This window comes from Amphiura filiformis, chromosome 1 (assembly GCF_039555335.1).
Source record: "Amphiura filiformis chromosome 1, Afil_fr2py, whole genome shotgun sequence".
NCBI classification, from domain to species: Eukaryota; Metazoa; Echinodermata; class Ophiuroidea; order Amphilepidida; family Amphiuridae; genus Amphiura; species Amphiura filiformis.
Window position 1 is genome coordinate 36,340,629 of NC_092628.1, and position 18,683 is coordinate 36,359,311.

Genomic DNA, 18,683 nt, shown 5'->3' on the forward strand with positions numbered 1-18,683 from the left:
CATGTTTGACATGCACACAGTCGCACAGTTCACAGTAAATCCTGCCCCGGTACAAATAATTGCCCCCATCCATAAAATCACGTAGCGTAAACTGCAGATGCACTGTTGAGTGTAGGCTTGATTCGACCGTCATTTTTGTTACGTAGATAATGTATGATGAACAAGTCGCCATTACAGATTTTCACAACACAGTTTCTTCCGGAGCTCCGAGTCTAACCAGCCCATGCGATTCGTTTCGTCATCTTCATTGTATACCCGGGGGGGCCACTTACATTACGTGATGGACACCATGCTCATGTATGGACTCTTGAAACGCACCCTAAACGAGTATTACTCAGCGCGTGCAAAACATACCCTAAACCAGTATTTTGCCATTTTTTAACACTAAGAAAGTAAAAATTCATGTTCAGGTTCTTGTTAAATATTAGTAGTTTGATGTTTCTTAATGTTTTACCCTAAGATATGTTCTGATAGAAGCCAAACATAGCCTATTTCACCCTTTTTTATTTTGCCATTAAACTTTGGTACCCTAAGCAAGTATTTTGCTTGAAAAGTATACCCTTTTTCCTGATTTTTGGCGTTTTTGACACCCTAAACAGGTACAGCGCTGTACTTGCCCAGTGCTGAAAAACAACCCTTTTTACTTGTTTTTATACATGAGCATGGTGTCCACCTTGAAATACAAGTGGCCCCCCCGGGATTGTATAAAATTGACGTTTTATTTCATTGGTCGCAATCTGAATGTCACTGGAAACGTGTCACTCACGGTGAGAACATTTCGTAAATTGAATTTGGAGCTGATAGTAATATCATATAGTGTATGTATCATTGTATATCGAGGTTTCATGAAAGCTTATCATCATCAGTGATCATCATCATGTTTTATGTCATTGACGTCATTGTACAATGTTGTAAGTTATAACAGACTAACCCCCTTCTAGTAAAAATTTCATTTGAATAAACACAGCTTTCAACCAGTGTTGCCAAAACTTTTTCAGCGTCAAGGCACGGCACATTGACTCGCCAGGCTGCGGTAAAGGATTCTCAAATGACAAATAGCCCAAATTTTTAGCTTCCAAAAAAAGCGCCCAATACCGGATATTAGGGCGGATTTACCTGAATTTAGAACGCAAAAAGCACTTGACTTTAAAACTTCCGGTACTTACTGGAAGTTACTGACCCCAGGTACTGACCGATCAATTAATCATGGTCACAAAACCCATTGTAATATATAGGTATGCTAGGTGAATTCAAATTTGCCATCAAACTGCATCATTTTATATATATCAAATTAAAGCCCTTGAGTATAAAACAAAGCCAAAACTGAAAACCCTTTTTTCATAGCACTTTCCGTAGCAAAGTTACATCTTGTCAAAGATTGACTTTCATCAAACAATGTCAAAAAGATTCAGCTAGCAAAATTCCCCAAAACGGCCTTCGGGGTGTTTCTAGATCTTTTGTCAAAATCCCTCTAAAATTCCATGAGCGAGTGTCTTATCACCATAAAAAATCATATATTTGGGTCAAGTGAAGTATAGAAAACATATTTATGTACATGTAGGTTTCCTTCTTCGGCCAGTTGTTTTAAATTTCTATGTAAAAATGCATTGACATTTTCGGCGAATTTGGCTGACTAGCAAATGTGTTTGCCTGGCATACCTATAATATAGAGGGCACGGTGGGCGCAGCGATACGGGCTCTACCTGCATAATCGGAGGGTTGCGAGTTCGAGCCCCGGCGGTACCATCGTGTTGTGCACTTGGGCAAGGCACTTTACCTCACTTGCCTCTCTCTACCCAGGGGTGAAATGGGGAGCTGTTAGGGATATTGTCCATTAAGCACCGCCCAAAGGTATGAGTATGCCTTGGGCATTGCATGGCAGCTGACATATTCTAACGATGGCGGAATAAATGTAAAGCGCTTTGATACACGTGAAAGGCGCTATATAAATGTAAACATTTTTTTTTTAAATTGCAATTTGGAGCTTCAGAAACTCGAAACCTTAAATAAAATCGGCTAAATTGAAAGGAAAATACATCAAATTACTGCCACGGCCTGAGACTGGCAAAAGTAGCCCAATTTTAGGCATGCTTTTTTGAGTAGCGGCAAGTGATCGCCAAGTAGCTCAATTGTGCGCATCGCTGCTTTCAACAGCGGGGGGGGGGGGGCACATGATCCGACCGCAATCGTATTGCGTATTTCAAACTACGTTTTTAGTTTCTTATCTAGAGTACAACTCTGACTCAGATGGCACAAAAGATACAAGGTAGAATGATATTTTTCTCTGTTGCAATTTAATAACAGATCCACATGCAGTAGATAAGCTTCAACATGATAACCATTAGGCGATACAAAGAGATGATCAAAGCTGAGAACCTATCTATGCCCCCAAGAGATACAGTTTATGATTCACCACTACATCGTGCTGCATTTGGAGGAGATCATACCACTCTACAGAGACTTCTTTCAAATCCTGACAATCTGTCCCAGATTGCATTACGCAATCATCTTGGTTGTACTCCTTTGCGTTTAGCTGCTACTGCCGGTAATGATCAATGCCTTTTGTTACTCATATCACATGGAGCTCAGGTTAGTAAAACAAAAACTTTGAGGAACTACATGTATCAGTAATTGCCTAAATTAATAAGGCTTCAAAGGTTTGCCCTGGGCGGGGAGGGGGTACTCAGTACAAATGACCATACGGGGGCGTGCATAAACATGGGTAGCATTTTCGGCCTTCTGGTATATCAATGACCCCTTTTCAAAGCCTATTTTGGTATATGAATGGGTCCTTTTTTCAACATTTTCTCAATCTTTTCGGAAAACAGCCCAATTTTTCCTTAATCTAGCCAAAATTTTCCTAAAATTTTGGGAAAATTTGTAACTATAAAAAAAAAAGGCAATTTTGGTTAAATTCGGCCGAAAATTTTGACTTTTGGTATATCAATGGATCCAAATTTCTTGAAAAATTGGTATATTTATGGGTCCACTTCCAAAATCTCAGCGCACGTCCCTACCAAAACCAAACTTGAGTACCCCGGGTTTGCCATGCAAGTGATAAGACAGAAAGCAACTTAGCATTAAGGGTATCTATCTACATAGCACAAGGCTGAAAATATTGAACCAAGAGCTACTTTGTTTTATCAAAGTGGCCTCTAGTTAAAGATTGGGAGTGAACCAGGTGCCACTTTGTTGTTTCCATAATAACCTATAATTCTCAACTAGGGACCAGTTTAATTTGTAGCAGCATATTTTTCAACACTGCTGTTTTCTTCCTTTTTGTTTATTTTTTTATATGATCAAAATAATGCCATTTCATGGGTATTATATCCTTGTATTCTTTATATTTTTACACTTTTGTGAGGATCATCAATAGAGCCTTTAAAGGGATTTATATTTGGGTATTAATTTTGCCAGCAAAATGTATTTCAATTTTTATATTGTAAAATGAAAAATAATCCTTACAAAAGCTTTTCACAAGATGTAGGGACAAGGCACAGTGTCGTCAACCTATATGATAAATATTTGTTCCCTGAAATGAATCACGCGTTAATACTCCGTTGGTGAGCGATGGGCGATTGGTATTTCACGGAACGCAAGAAAAGGAGTCCTATCTGATTGGCTACAAACCGATCGCTAGATTACTCAGTGATGAGGTACAAACTCAGAGATGTAGAGATGTATTCAATTACACTTAAATCAATATTCTATTATTGACGGAGATATAGAAAGTTGTTTAGTTGTTCACTGTGCAGTATTGTATTACATTACATGTATAGACTTGTGATTTAATATTCTATAGCCAGTGTAACAGCACAGTGGTCTGAGCTGAATGGGCTATGCTTGTTGTTTCCATAATAACCTATAATTCTCAAACATTTGAATATATATATGACATTATTAATTATCAATGTAAAAACGTTTATACGGTGAAAATGCAGTAAAATATATGTGTTTAAAGAAAACAGCAATCGCAGCTGAGTGTATTGAATTTCCAGTTAGTGTATTGAAAACAAAACCTGTATTTTACCCAACATTGTCAGCAACAAATTGAATTTTCTTGCAATGGCAACGCCATATGAGGTACTGAGCATGCCCAGATCATATAAATGTGTATGAATGGAAACGTTGCGGTATCTCATATAGTGTAATAAAGTGATATGCTTAGCCCGAGTTGCTTGGCATATCTCGAACAAAATTGCCATGCGTAGCTTTTGAAGAAAGAGTGACTTCAAAAACTCATCCCCAGATCCCCACTAAATTTTAATCTTCTGCCGCCACTGTGTGCGGCAAACAAAGAACACCAACTCAGTTAGCCAGGATGTCTTGAAACTACCAACTTATGACTTTACCGTGCTCGCTGCGCTGGTATCAGGTCACAATGTGACAAGTTTGTACTTTGGACTTCTATTTTGTATTTTTATGCCTCCACCGCGAGGCATACTGTTTTTGCAATGACCAAATTCCGTAGCTCTGTGCTTGGAAGTAAACAGGACTCAGGCAGATGGATATATGAAGTTGCTTATGGAAGGTGATGTGGTGTTTATTCAGGCTTTTTTCTGTCTGTCTCATAAATGCACTGAAATATACACAGGATGCATACGATATTGGCATCTGACTAGATCATGATTATGGCTGAGCCACAAATTTGGGATACATAAAAAGTTTATGAAATATTACTAATGTACATTAAAGATCTACATGTACTTGGTTACCCTCAGGCCGGGGGGCACTTCAATTTGAAATGGATATAGGTGTACCGTGTAGGGCTGGCACTTTCGCGCTAAGGGGCATTCGGTGAGAGCAAAATGTAAAAAATATGGGGTCATTGGGTGAGAGCATGATTTTTGGCATTCGATGAGAGCAAAATGTAAAAAATATGGGGTCATTGGGTGAGAACATGACCTTTTTTTGAATGAAACAGCGCCACAGAAACCTCGAAAATCAAATTTCTAGTTCTAAATGGCTTCAAATTTCTTTGTTTTTTCAAAATAAGTAACAAAATCAGTGATAAATGAAAGTTGCTGTTCAAATTGAACTTGTAAGGGTCTTTGGGTGACAGATAAAATGGAAAAATATGGGGTCTTTGGGTGACAGAGCATGTGTTACGCAAAAAAATATGGGTCTTTGGGTGACAGCGATGCTGAAAAAGGGGTCTTAACAGCCCTACATACGCGTCACCTCCAAAGTTGGAGTGCCCCCGGCCCTCAGGCTTGAAGAGTTATAAAATGGAACGCTCAACCCAACAATAAAAAGTTATGGTTCACATAAGATGTACAGTATAAACTGAATTGGTTAAAATTTGTTTATGAAAAAAACTCTATCTCTCATTATCTTTACAGGTTAATGTAGTTGACATTAAAGGGCAGACTCCGTTATTTGTTGCTGTAAAAAACAACCATATTGGCTGTGTTCACATCCTGTTAGACAAAGGCGCTGATCCTAATGGGAGCAAAGATTGCTTATGTACCCCTCTTTACGTAGCAGCTATGCAAGGACATGCTGAATGCATACAACTTTTAGTAGATGCGGGTGTAGATGTCAATCGTTCTCACACTCAAGGTGCTGCAGGTCTCAACGGGACAGCTCTATATATAAGCTTCACATATCGCCATCTGGAGTGTTTCCTAATCCTCCTGAAAGCTGGTGCAGATCCGGATTTAGGATGTAAAAGTGGACAAATCAGAGCAGAATATTCCTTGTTGAATGCTGCAGTAAAATGGGGTGATATTAATTTTGTGAAGCCGTTGGTAGACTTTGGGGCTAGGGTGAGCTTGAATAACGAAGTGAAAACTAAAGTCAGTTCACCAACAGAACAGGAGAGAACTTTAAGAGCAAGTTTGGATTTGGTGGATTATATACAATATATTCAGAGTAAGTTAACTCATATAAATTGACTATGCTTTATGCTCTGTCTGTGAAATTCTGTTTAATGTGCAAATCTTAGTTTGGAAGAAACAGCTTCTGGATACCGGTAATTGAAAATTCACCAATCATTGGTATGAGCAATAGCAATTCAGACAGACTGGAATGTTTTCTTTTCAAAAGGCACTGTTGGGGGTGGGGGTACCTCATGCGGAGGTCAGCTCCACATGCCAGACAGAAATGGACCAGAACTGCTCTTCGCATCTACTTTTTAGCCGTGTATAACAACCTTTATTTTGTGCACACTTCAGGTGCAATTTGCCTGATAACAGCAAACTTTGGGTTGATTTGGGGAAAAAAAGTGTAAAATTTTATCACACTTCACATCCAATTGTCCCAGTGAAACCCTGGCTAAAATAACATCCCTCGGGAAAGGACCCTACCTCGGGTCTGTGGATAATGTTAGGTAATTTATATTATACTATTGTTAATCAAGCCAAAACACAGACCTTCCGAATCTGTAGACTGTTTCCCTTCTACTTCCCATAACTTTATGGGAAATCCTCTTTCATTGATCCTGGGTCAGGCGAGTTTTCTATTATCACGTCTGTGCTTTCACCGCCTTGCCTTTGTGGAAGAAGCTCCCTAGCCTGACCAATCAGGTTACATTACTTTATGAGAAAGGTTTTTAACACAAGTCTCCACATACATAAATGACAGCCAGGTTCAAATCCTAGATGGTCAGTGAAAAATTTTTTCACTGACCATCCAGGATTTGAACCTGGGACCTTCGGATCACCGGACGGATGCTCTACCAACTGAGCTAATGAGTCAGATGGAGAAGAGCAGTGATGTTATTATCTGTAGGCCTTCAGTTCAATACCTTACTTTAGTTTTCTAGTAGGCCTTTGTAATTGCTCCATTACTCAAAGACGGAATTGAACCTGTGGGACATCCACTCAGACACTGGGTGCTTTCAAATAATCTTAGAATACTTATCATCATGTAGGATACATATAGGGACATAATGCTTCAGAGAAATGTTTCAAGGGTTCAATCCATAATATGAGTGCATCTATAAACTATCATAAAAAGAAAGTCCAGAAATATTTTGGCACTGGAGATACAGCATGACTAATCAACAATTGTGTGTTGTTTGTTTTTTGTTTATTATTACTCTTAATTGTTTTCTTCCTTCCATAATACAGGTGTGCCTATGTCTTTGCAGTCACAGTGTCGTATAGCAATCCGTGAGTGCCTTGGAATGACAAGACTGAAGAACATCAACTCATTACCAGTACCCAAATACCTTGGTGCATACTTGGCTCATGAAATCTGAATCCTTGATGTAAGACAACACACACAACCAGGGATTGTGCCTTATGATAGCAGCTGTTGTAAAGACCCAGCAAACACAAGAATGTGTTTAAAATGTTATGCATTTTGGTTTTGGTCAAAATGTTTTATTAACATTTAAATGTCAGGTTATATAAAGGTTGTGAAAACATTTTTGAAGCATGTTATATGAAAAACCACTACAACAACATTTGAAAAATGTTGTCAAAAAGTCAATGGAAAATAATTTTTGGCAAGCATTTTTGTTTGGTCAACACTTCAAGGCCTATTCAGTGATTTTCTCATCCAGATGATCGTAAAAATCATCACAATTCAGATTTTGGCACCTTTATTATTGTTATAGATGTGCTTACAAACCTGCTAGTGGTTAAGCCTAAAGCCATGTATTAAAGACAACATAATATATTTTACACAAATCTGCAATTTCTCTACTTAGTAGACAAATTAGTTGCAAGTATTTGAATGGGGCTTCAACTTTGTCAATATACTGCTGTTTTCCTCGTTTATTGGCCAAATATTTCATTTCAAAAATACCTATTGATAGTCTGGCTGCCAGTGTATATGATGTTGTTTTGATGTCCATAGTTTTGTTTTTGATGGATATTGCTTCTCAAGACCACAAACTTAAAAAATAAGTTTACTGGACCTCTGTCAGCATTGGGCATTTTGTGATATGGTGGGTCAAAGTTCACACAGAGGTCAAAATGCAAATTGCTCAAATGCTGTTGAAAATGTCTCCAAATTATTCCTCTTGTCATGGCGATCCAGAAAAAGTATACTTTTACCTATCTGTGAGTTATAAGCAAAAAGGTCAAAGGTCAATGCCCATTGAATCCTATGGACCTGACCTTTTTTGCTATGTTACCATGGTTACCCATGTAAGGAAACATACACAATACAAATTATTATTTTTCTGCATGGATTTTCTATGATGAACAATTTGAGACTATTTTGGTGAAGATCTTAGCATTTTTCAGGTTTTGACCCCTGTGGAGGTCAAATGGTGACCTTTGACCTTTTCGCTTACAACTCCAGAAGGGTATGTCCGGGGGGTCACTCCCATTGTGGCCTGTACACCATCCATCCGATAATAAAACACGTAAAAGGGTAGCTTTTAAGTGGGTATCGTGTTTAGGTGTCAAAACATGAAAAATTGGAAAAAAGGGTAGCAAAATTGCAATTGCAAATACGCGGAAATGAAATTTAGGGTATGAATTTTGATGTAAGGAAAAAAATCCCTGTTTAGGGTGTGAAAACAGGTGTGTGTTACCTGTTTAGGGTATCATTTTCGGCAAGGGTTAAATCCTTGTTTAGGGTGCTCTTCAAAAGTTGATTATCACAGATGGTGTACAGGCCACAATGGGAACGGGTATGTCACAGATAGATACAAGTATACTTGTTCTGAAATGCCATGACAAGAGGAAAAATTTGGAGAACTTTTCATCAACATTTGAGCAATTTGAATTTATTTTTAAAGTTGGTGGTCCTGAGAAGCAATATCCATCAAAAACAAAACTATGGACACCAAAACAAGCTTCTGTGGCAAAATTGGCTTTGGCAGCTTGACTTTGACAATTTTAATGACTTATCCTTTACCTTTAGGCAATTTATAAACAATTTTAATGTTTACACACCCTCGCTGGGATCACTGAATAGGCCTTTAATAACATTATAGTACAATGTTTTGCATTCAGTTTTCAAAAATGTTTTCTGAATGTTAAAAAACGTTTTCTTTATATAACCTGACATTTAAATGTATTCTGTGAAATGTTTTGTGTTTGCTGGGCATTGGACTCTCTTCTCTCCAAAAGAGAGTTATGACATTATTGTGAATAAGAAACAAGTTTCTATTATGAAAGATAGAGATAATTATTAACTTTATTTGTAATTTAATTATTAAAGATAGAAGATGATACATGATATTTCTACAGAGTTAAGTATAACAACTGGTGTCACTGATTGGAGTGTTGTGTATACACAAGATTTTACTGTCATTGTTGAAGGAAAATGTAATAATCAAAATTATCTACAAGTGTTCAAAATCAGAATGTTTTTAAAGGTTCTTTTGGTCTCTATGGTGTACAATGTACCCTCAAATCTAAACTGATCATGTATTCCAAGGCAGTTAAGCTAGTGCCACATGTCATAATCCCTCCAGTTTTCTCACACTTGCCAAACCACATGATCAGAAGAAATCAAGAAGCGCTGTAAAAACAACAAAAGTTGGCTGGTCTTCCAGCTAGCTGATCCAAGTGATTGTTCCTTTAATTATCTAGGTTGTATCTATATCTGTGATGTATTCACTTAGTTTTTAAACAGTTGTAGATTTTTTTTGTTGAAAAATGACCTCCTTTGTTTTATCATGAACCAGACTTTTATAATACCAAGGGCGGATTTAGAGGGGCACCATTGCCTGCGCCTCTATTTTTTTTTGCAGATCGGCGCCTGACTCTGTGTATTTTTGCAGAGCAGCGCCTGCATTTGTGTGGGCGCCGAGCCTCGGTGGCGGCGGCGGTGGCTCGGCGCCCCCCTCTATTGAAAATTCCTGGATCCGACCCTGAATACTTACATGTATATACCATACACATAAAAAAAATAAAAGAATAATTAGCATAATATGCTTGAGGTAATGTATCATAGTGATGAGGTGATGGACATGGACATTAAATATTGTGAGAGAAATTGGACTCAATGCACACAAGCCAAAATGTTGATATGCATTGGACACATCAAGATTCCGATTGAGTCTCGAGCAACAAGGATCTATATTTATTAACTCTTCCTCATATTTTTCTAACAGCTTTTCTGATTGGCTAAATGCGTATCACTTGTTGGGAGTGAAATTGTACAAAATAATGCACACGTCTCAGTGTGCATTATTCCCAGAGGGGCCACTGGTCATTGACCAGGGGGTATCACGCATGGCCAAAGATTCAAGTAAAAAGGGTCTTTTTTCAGGATCAGGCACTGTACTTACGAAGCGTGAATAGTGTATCTAAAACAAGGAAATATAAAAAAAAGGGTATACCTTGTACAATAAATCAGTGTTTAGGGTCCTTTGAGACAAATTTATATAAAGGTTAATAAAAGTTATGAACTTTTGCATTTGTGTTTTCCCAGTTATCATGAAGGGTTTTAGAGTCAAAATATGACTGATTTACTTGCTTCTAATGAGGGCAAAAATAATGTCAATACTTTAATATTTAGGGTATGAAATTGCACTTGTCATACTTGTTTAGGGGTGCATTTTCAGACCTCGTAAATACTTGTTTAGGGTGCTATTTGAAACTTTGTGGTCACACATGATACCCCCTTGTCAATGACCAGTGCCCACCCGGGGCATTATTTTGTACAATTTCTCGCAAAAATAATTACTGTTGTTGAAAATTTGAATCAAACTCATGAAAGAGAGTGCCCAAAGTTTGAAGTTTGCTGAATATTATTCAAAACATGTGTGTTGATAGTTTCATTATTTCATCCTGATTCCATGCTTATGAGTGATGTGACTGGTCAGATACAAATTGATCATTATATTGTTCACATGTTTAATGTGATAAACCAAAGTATACTTTTAGTACACTCTAGTGTTTGTACTTACATTTTTGTAGTTATATGAAACTGATATTAAACTTAAAAGTTGACATGAATAGATTCCATTTATAATATTATTATGTAAGTGTATAATTGGGAATGGTCACAATAATTTAGTGATATTATAGGATTTGAGTTTGGGTAACTGAACCAATCACCATACAGAGTGGTCCTAAAACAACTTTATTGACCCAATTCCAACGTTTCATATCTCAAAATTGAAAAGTTTGTTGTGTGACCCTTAAGGGTATCCGTAGGGAGAACACTTTGTTTTACGGCCAGGTCTGGCCAGGTGCATGTTTGTTCGCAGTCTACAGGTGTAACTAGGTTGTTGTATATTCTATAATTTTCCTGGTGTGTTAACTGTGATTACATCTAGACACCAGTTTATTTTTTATTTGAACGGGACCCTAATTTAATGAGAAAAACGCCGAAAAAGAGAGGCCCGGCAAAAGCCGATTTGCAGACAATTTTGTAGCTACAGACAGCTCGTATTCCATATAACAACTACGGAAACCAATCAGTGCCAGAAGTGTTGATTTATATTTCATCCACTTAGGTTTGGCTTAACCCACTAAAAGGTAAAACTTCAAGGCTGATCATTTTAATTATAAATGTAGTGTGTGTGTAAAAGTATATTTCTCAAAATGGAGGAGAGCGCCTATGACTATTGTCCGTTCTGTCTACATGGTCTATGAGCGTGTTTATAGTGGGAGCAGATGTGCGGTACATTGCGGTACAATTTCCACCCGGTTAGAGATTATCCGGATACTTGCCCACTATAAACACTAGCAGTATATGTATGTACGGTACATCGATATCCTTCTAAACAGAAGGATATTGTGGCGAGATATTCCCACTATAAACACACCAGTATAAATTGTGTGCGGTATTACCGGAAGTAGGGGCTTCTTCATGATGCGTAGGATGCGCGCAGGACATTCGGAACGATTCTCACCCCCAAGAGTTATCAAAACAGAAGCTACATGTTCACCGCCATGATCATATTGTTGAATGAGCTCTTTATAGCTCGCGCCACAATATTTACACATCCCCCGTGTGACCTCGGGGTCATTGCAAATGTACGATAATGTTAGTTGGTATATAATTTGTGCGGTAACTGTGTCTCACTATAAACAGCAAGGGTATCGGTATATATACAAGGATTATCGTATACGGTATAGGCTACTCAATATGCGGTATATTCACTATAAACACGCTCTATGATAATTATTTTCTTACCGAAATATATTCACTTAACACAGACCACGGTTGCCAAACAAATGAGGGCAAACCGCGGGTCAAATCATTGAAAAGTCGCCCAATATTTTTTTTTACAACCGTTGGTTTCTATGAGATAAAAAACTACCAGAAGTCGCGTAAGCCAATGTTGAGAAGTCATGCAATATTTTTCTTAACCATCAATTGGTGTCTATAGGACAGGAAATTGTCGCGAGGAAAATCTTCAAAACTCATCCTATTGACCTAGGCCTATTACATCGCGGGTTTGGCAACCCTGCAATATATACAGTTATATAACATCGCACCGCATTATGAGGTGAACGAACTGAATGTTGACATAGTATTCAGGATTTAAAACAAGAACTGTCTTTAACCAGACAATGCGGTTGGTATAAAACATAGCGTGTGATATCATGATATCAACTTCAAAATCTAAAAACAAAAGTAAAGAAATAATTTAGGGCGAAATAAATAAACAGCGTACAGCAGGTGCTATCTTGTCAATAATGATAAGAGGAACATGAAAAAAACCAGCAGAGAGCATGCACCCCAGTAAAGAGTTAAATAAAGCAAGGAAAAATCATAATGTGCAGAAGGCCTACTTTTCGGATGATATTCACAGAAACAAAAATAAAGAACTAAAGATCTAAAAACAAAAGTACAGAAAATGAGGGCGAAATAAATAAACAGCGTACAGCATGTGATGACTTGTCAATAACGATAAGAGGAGCATGTACCTCAATAAAGAGTTTAAATAAAACAAGGAAAATCATAATGTGTAGAGGCCTACTTTTCGGATGATATTCACTGAAACAGAAAAAAAGAAATAAGTTTAAAGAATTATATATTTTAAGATTAGATAATGAACAATCATACATAAAAATGTGACAGGTGTCTGATGATATTTATACACTTCGAGCAAAAAATAAAGAACTACTTAACACGCGACATAAATAAATAGCCATATTTTTATGAACGAACTGAATGTTGACATTGCGGACCAGGATTTGAAACAAGAACTGTTTTCAAAAAGAAAACGCGGTTGGTATAAAAACATAGCGTGTGCTATCATGATATAAACTTCAAAATCTAAAAACACAAGTAAAGAAATAATTTAGGGCGAAATAAATAAACAGCGTACAGCAGGTGCTATCTTGTCAATAATGATAAGAGGAACATGAAAAAACCCAGCAGAGAGCATGCACCCCAGTAAAGAGTTAAATAAAGCAAGGCAAAATCATAATGTGCAGGAGGCCTACTTTTCGGATGATATTCACAGAAACAAAAATAAAGAACTACGTTAGTACGTTAAAAAATTATATAATTTGAAATTAAATAATGCAAAATCATACATAAAAATGTGACATGTGTCTGATGATAATTATACGCTTCGACCAAAAATTAAAAAAATACTTAACACGCGACATAAATAAACAGCCATCTATCAAGAATGACAAGAGGAACATGAAAAAAAACCACCTAATATATGAGAGCATGCACCCCAATAAAGAATTGCTTTAAAATAAAACAATGAAAAATCATGACATGTGAAATGTAGGTTGATACACTTATAAATAATACTCAAGGGTGAAATAAAAAACACCTTATCTACCGATATTTCCACAGTTAAACATACTCAGTGATCACTTGTACTAAAACAAAAATAAAGAAATACTTCACAAATGATAAGAGGAACACATAAAAAATAAATAAGCGAGCATGTCCCAAAAAACAAATTAGTAAAAGATAAAATAATGATAAAACGTACAAGAAGGGCAAAATATTTGTCGCAAAAACTTATTAAATGCTCATTTGCTCTAAGATATTTAATGTTTGCAATTTACTCCTAGTTTATCATTTATTTATTATTTATCTAGGCTTATATATCTTTTATTTATTTATCTATTCATTTATCTATTTATCAATTTATTTCAATATCATTATTATTAAGTGCCTATTTATAAAGATATTTAAATCTAAAAGTTCACCTACTTAGTGCAATTTTGATTTTGTGCCATATCGGCTATCTTGGATGATTTTTGGCAAATGTCCTCTAAATGCATGATTTCAATGCCTTGGTTTGAAAAAATAAGTTATGCCAGTGACTAGTTAAGTGCCATTTCATAAGAAACCCTTTGATACTTTCACAATATGCTTGTTTCATGTTTGCAAATATGTTAAAATAAAGAAATATATAAAGGTAAATATATGCTTATGCCAATTTTGCTCCCAACTGCTATTTTTGGACCTTGTCATTTTATTTCGTTCCAATGACCGGTCAGAATGGGAAACTTTGATAATTCATAATTCGAAAAGTTTTTGACCGATTTTGACCATTTAACCACCAAAATACTTCTGTTGATTAGTTCTACTCAAAAAACAATCTTTTGTAGCAATAGGGTCAACATGAAATTTTGATGGTTATCCCTACTTAATGTAATACATTAGAAAAGGCTTAAAAGGCAACTATTAGGCCCTGATTCATATTTAATCATCATTTAGGCCTGTAAATTAGATTGTCTGTGTAAATTTAGCAGGATCCGACTTTTTATGACGACTTTCAAAATGTGTTACATTTCAGAAACACCAAGCTGTTTGTGAGGTGGCGTTAGCTGTAGGCCTATGGGTTATAGGTTGAACTTTTAACAATATTTCTGGAAAAAAATCCTGAAATCCATATATTAATTTTTACAATGGATGTCGTCATCTGACCTTCTGCTTGCAGAAAGGGGAAGTTTTGAAGAACTGAGTTGTTTTCCCGGCCCATGTCTGTACAGAAAGTCAGTGGGGTTATTTATTGGTGTGCACCCTAAAAGGCCCTTGTCATAACCAATGGTGGCGGCATGATTTTTCCCGTGCATGAGGGTTTAGGGAAAATTAAATTATATGTCTAAACTTGAGGTTGCATGTGTAAAACATGGTCTTTTTTTAACGCATGTTTGGGGTAGGCCTATTGAAATGATATTTTTTTGGCTTGCACAATTATGGTAAAGATCCATGTCATACATAAGAGATTATAGGACATACAATACTTGGTAGGCCTAATGATAATGCGTAAACTTTGTACCTGTTAGGGAACTGAAATCAGACTGAAAACACAAACGTCATTCGAGGCTCTGTCTCACCAGTTGCATTTACAAGGCCCTTGTTATAACCAGTGGTGGCGGATGATTTTTTTCTGGGGGAGGGTCACACAAGGTTCTGAACAGAAACGTCACATACGGACCAACCCACACTACCGAGAACCGCGAATGCCGAGAACCGCGAAAGCCGAGAACCGCTCTAGTTTCAAATTGTTGTTGGAAATTCTTACCAACCAAGAAAATTTTGTTATGGTGATGAATAAAAATTGGGCCAAAAATCTTGTTTTGTATACTTTTATATACTTCAGACCATCAATTTTAGAAGTTATGAGGCCCAATGGTTTCTATAATTCCAGGGTTAAGACCACCCTTAAAGCCATATTATAACATTTGCTGGGGAGAACGCCCTCAAAATATTTTTTAATTCTGGTTTTTACACGATTATAATGTACTTTAGTAAACAAAGATACTCTGCAAAAATCAAGACTTTAGGTGCTGTGGTTTTGTCAAAATCCGAGATTTTGAATAAAACACAGGAACTGTCGTTTTATTATTACGATGCGATGTTCATAACACATAATATAGTACGCACACGGCGTGTGGGATACACATACACACACCCCCAGAGGGTCGTACCATATTACAACTGCTGGAGTAACATGCATTGGCGCTAGTAGTAAATTCCAATTTTCAATGTTTTACCTCACTTGTTCGGCTCAAAATTAAAAGGAGACATATATCCGACAGTAAAAGCTAACATTTCATAGAAAATAAATACTAATCTATATTTACAGAAATGTTATAATATGGCTTTAATTAAAGCTATTAGGTACCTGAATCACCCAATGTAGTGTTTTTATTGCATTTTAAGTTGCTTGTAGGGTAGTAGTATACACAAGCGTTGACAAATAATAATAATAAACAAAAATAATTTAAGGGATCTGGAATGAGCTTTTTGAGCGTTTCGACAGTATTTTTTGTGGGACATGAGAGCACATCAGACATATCGAATTGTATTCTGAATACGAAAAATGTCTTTCTGATACCAAGTAATTTTCATTTTTTGAAATTCACGATATAATACATATTTTATGACAAATTATTAAAATTTGATATTTTTCACATTTTTGATATGTATAGCAGTCCTCGAAGTAAATTTTATAAATCTAATGATATATTCTTAAAGTGTATAATATAGTAGCTAAATGCACAGCTGAAAGAGTGCTCAATACCTAGGTAGAGCAAAAATACATAAATTTCAACACATTTCCATGATATGGGTTGGTACCCTGGGTTTCACGTCCGTTTTCTACGGGCGATCATCAGCCAACTGATTATTTCTTTTTTAAACAGCTTGTTACCTTTCTCCTATGATGACAATTCGATATGAGTTCTTAAAGTGTATGTAGCTGGGAGGAAAAGCCGACGATCAATTGAAAATGTTGACCTTACATATTGAAGATATGGATTTTTTTCCCAAAAAGACCTAATTTTTTTTGGTGTTTTTGGGAAAAAATTCATATCTTCATTTTCAATTGATCGTCGGCTTTTCATCCCACCTACATACAGTTTATGTACAAATCATCAGATTTGTAAAGTGTACTTCGAGTACTGTTAAATATCAAAAATATTAATTTTTAATCATTTGCCATAAAATGTGTATTACATTGCGAATTTCAAAAAATCAAAATTACTTGATATCAGAAGGACATTCTTCGTATTCAGAATGCAATTCGATATGTCTGATGTGCTCTAATGTCCCACAATAAATACTGTCCAAACGTTCATACCCCAGCCCTTAAAATAAAAATTTAAAAAAAACAACGACCCAAGATTTTTGTGTTTTTTGAGTTGGTCGCATAGTGGAACAAACAATTTTTTTCTTAGCCTAATGAAATTAAAAATGTCAACAAAATCATAAATGAAATTAAAAATGTCAACAAAATCATAAATACAGAAGGTTTAGATGGTAATTGTATTTAGTTGTACAAGTGCATTAAAAATTCATAGAAAAGTTGTCACTGGAAAAATTATGTAGGCACGCTTGTTAATGGACTATGAAGGAATTAGTAAATAGTCAAATATGGGGTATATGTGATGCGATCAAGCAAAATCAGTCGGAACTCAGAAATATTAAATTTTTAGTTAATTATAGGATAGTAAAAAACAGTTCCAAAGATATGAGCAATTAAAGAGTTTCTTTTGAGGAAACTAAGGAACTATTTCCTTTGTTTGGCTATATCTCAAAATCAATATTTCCGAGTTCCAACTGATTTTGCTTGAGCGCATCACATATTGTATAAATGGCCGGGATAAATGGATTACCATGTTAAAATATAGAATAAAATATTTTGTGACATGATTTTATAGTGTATAAAGTTCTTTCTTATAATATGCAACATGTACTGAATACGCACCGCAGGCAATAGAAGTTTGGCAGTTCATAAAAATGCAGAAATATTCTGAATTTATTATTAGGCGGAGGCGCCCTATTTAGCGTTAGCTTTGGATATTTTCTTTTTCCTCCGACGTGCCCCAGTTAAAAATCAATAAAATAAATGTACAAAGCTAACATTAAATAGGGTGCCTCTGCCTAATTGTTGGAATTGTAGCTTATAGTAGAGTCATATTCAGGGTTTTTGTGACCGTGAGGCAGAGAAAGGATTGAGGGTTGATATAGGTGCTTTGAGATAATAAAAATAAAAATTATTCGCTCCTATGTGGGCTAACTTCAGACAGTAAATCCATAATACAGGAGTCAAAAATGAAAGATGCTTTACTGTTAAATGGACATGAAACTATCTGTCTTGTTACAAGGATTATTTGATATCATCAGGACATTCCTCATGTTCAGAATGCAATTTGGTGTTACACTGGTCCATATTAATGTGACATTTTAAAAAAGACTTCAGACTTGCAATGCATGAGTGGGAGTCTCAGGGGGGTGTCATCTTTTGTAGGACTTCATTTATTTATCAGTTTCATTTTTTGGGATATTTTACTCTCCTACGCAACTTGCAAGCTTTTTCAGTATGATCAATAACTGAATTTAAATAAATTAAATAAAAATGAGTTTGAAAAGGAGTCTTTTGGTGACAGTGATGCTGAAATTGGGAACCTCAACCAATTCTACCCTCCTCTATCTACTCTCATTCCGGGCTCATTCCTCTCCACTTAGCTGGGATTTTTTCCGGGGGCAAGTCTGTATGGGGGGGGCTCAAATCCACCAAACAAAAATGGGGGTAGGTGCGGGTGGTGCGACATCGAAAAGAAAGTGTACTTTCGGAGTAAAAATATCAAAGAAAAATAAAAAACAAAGGAAATAAGTGTAAATTTTGCAAATTTTATACAGTACATGGCCCAAGAGTGAAAATGGTAAACTGGGTTATTACTTTTTCAAAGAAATTGCGCGCTCCACAAGACAAATTTGCTTTTTTATTACTAATTGGTCTTAATAGAAATGAATTTTGGCCCTAATTCTTACTAATTTCTTGGCTAAAGTGCGCGCTAAAAATTTCCAATTTCAGACAATTTTAGCCGAAAATG

General features: G+C 36.2%; 1 protein-coding gene across 2 annotated transcripts; it reads left to right on the forward strand.

The window, feature by feature from the left end:
* The first annotated feature begins 14 nt into the window (after nucleotides 1-14).
* LOC140146328 (ankyrin repeat and SOCS box protein 1-like) lies at nucleotides 15-8,293 on the forward strand. 2 transcript variants are annotated; one of them, XM_072168134.1, is made up of 5 exons: nucleotides 15-246; nucleotides 700-767; nucleotides 2,305-2,589; nucleotides 5,343-5,874; nucleotides 7,074-8,293. In XM_072168134.1, exons 3-5 carry the CDS (start codon nucleotides 2,332-2,334, stop codon nucleotides 7,202-7,204), a joined length of 921 nt encoding a protein of 306 aa, XP_072024235.1. In that variant the 5' UTR covers nucleotides 15-246; nucleotides 700-767; nucleotides 2,305-2,331; the 3' UTR covers nucleotides 7,205-8,293. The 2 variants fall into 2 exon arrangements, with proteins under 2 accessions (XP_072024235.1, XP_072024244.1); XM_072168143.1 differs by lacking the exons at nucleotides 15-246; nucleotides 700-767 and adding an exon at nucleotides 780-911.
* Nucleotides 8,294-18,683: the final 10,390 nt, after the last annotated feature.

Excerpts from the sequence above, each read along its gene's own strand:
- LOC140146328 (XM_072168134.1), top strand. The coding sequence starts at position 2,332 with ATGATAACCATTAGGCGATACAAAGAGATGATCAAAGCTGAGAACCTA. Across the intron at positions 2,590-5,342 it reads TCATATCACATGGAGCTCAG|GTTAATGTAGTTGACATTAA; the intron begins GTTAGTAAAACA and ends TTATCTTTACAG. Across the intron at positions 5,875-7,073 it reads TTATATACAATATATTCAGA|GTGTGCCTATGTCTTTGCAG; the intron begins GTAAGTTAACTC and ends TCCATAATACAG.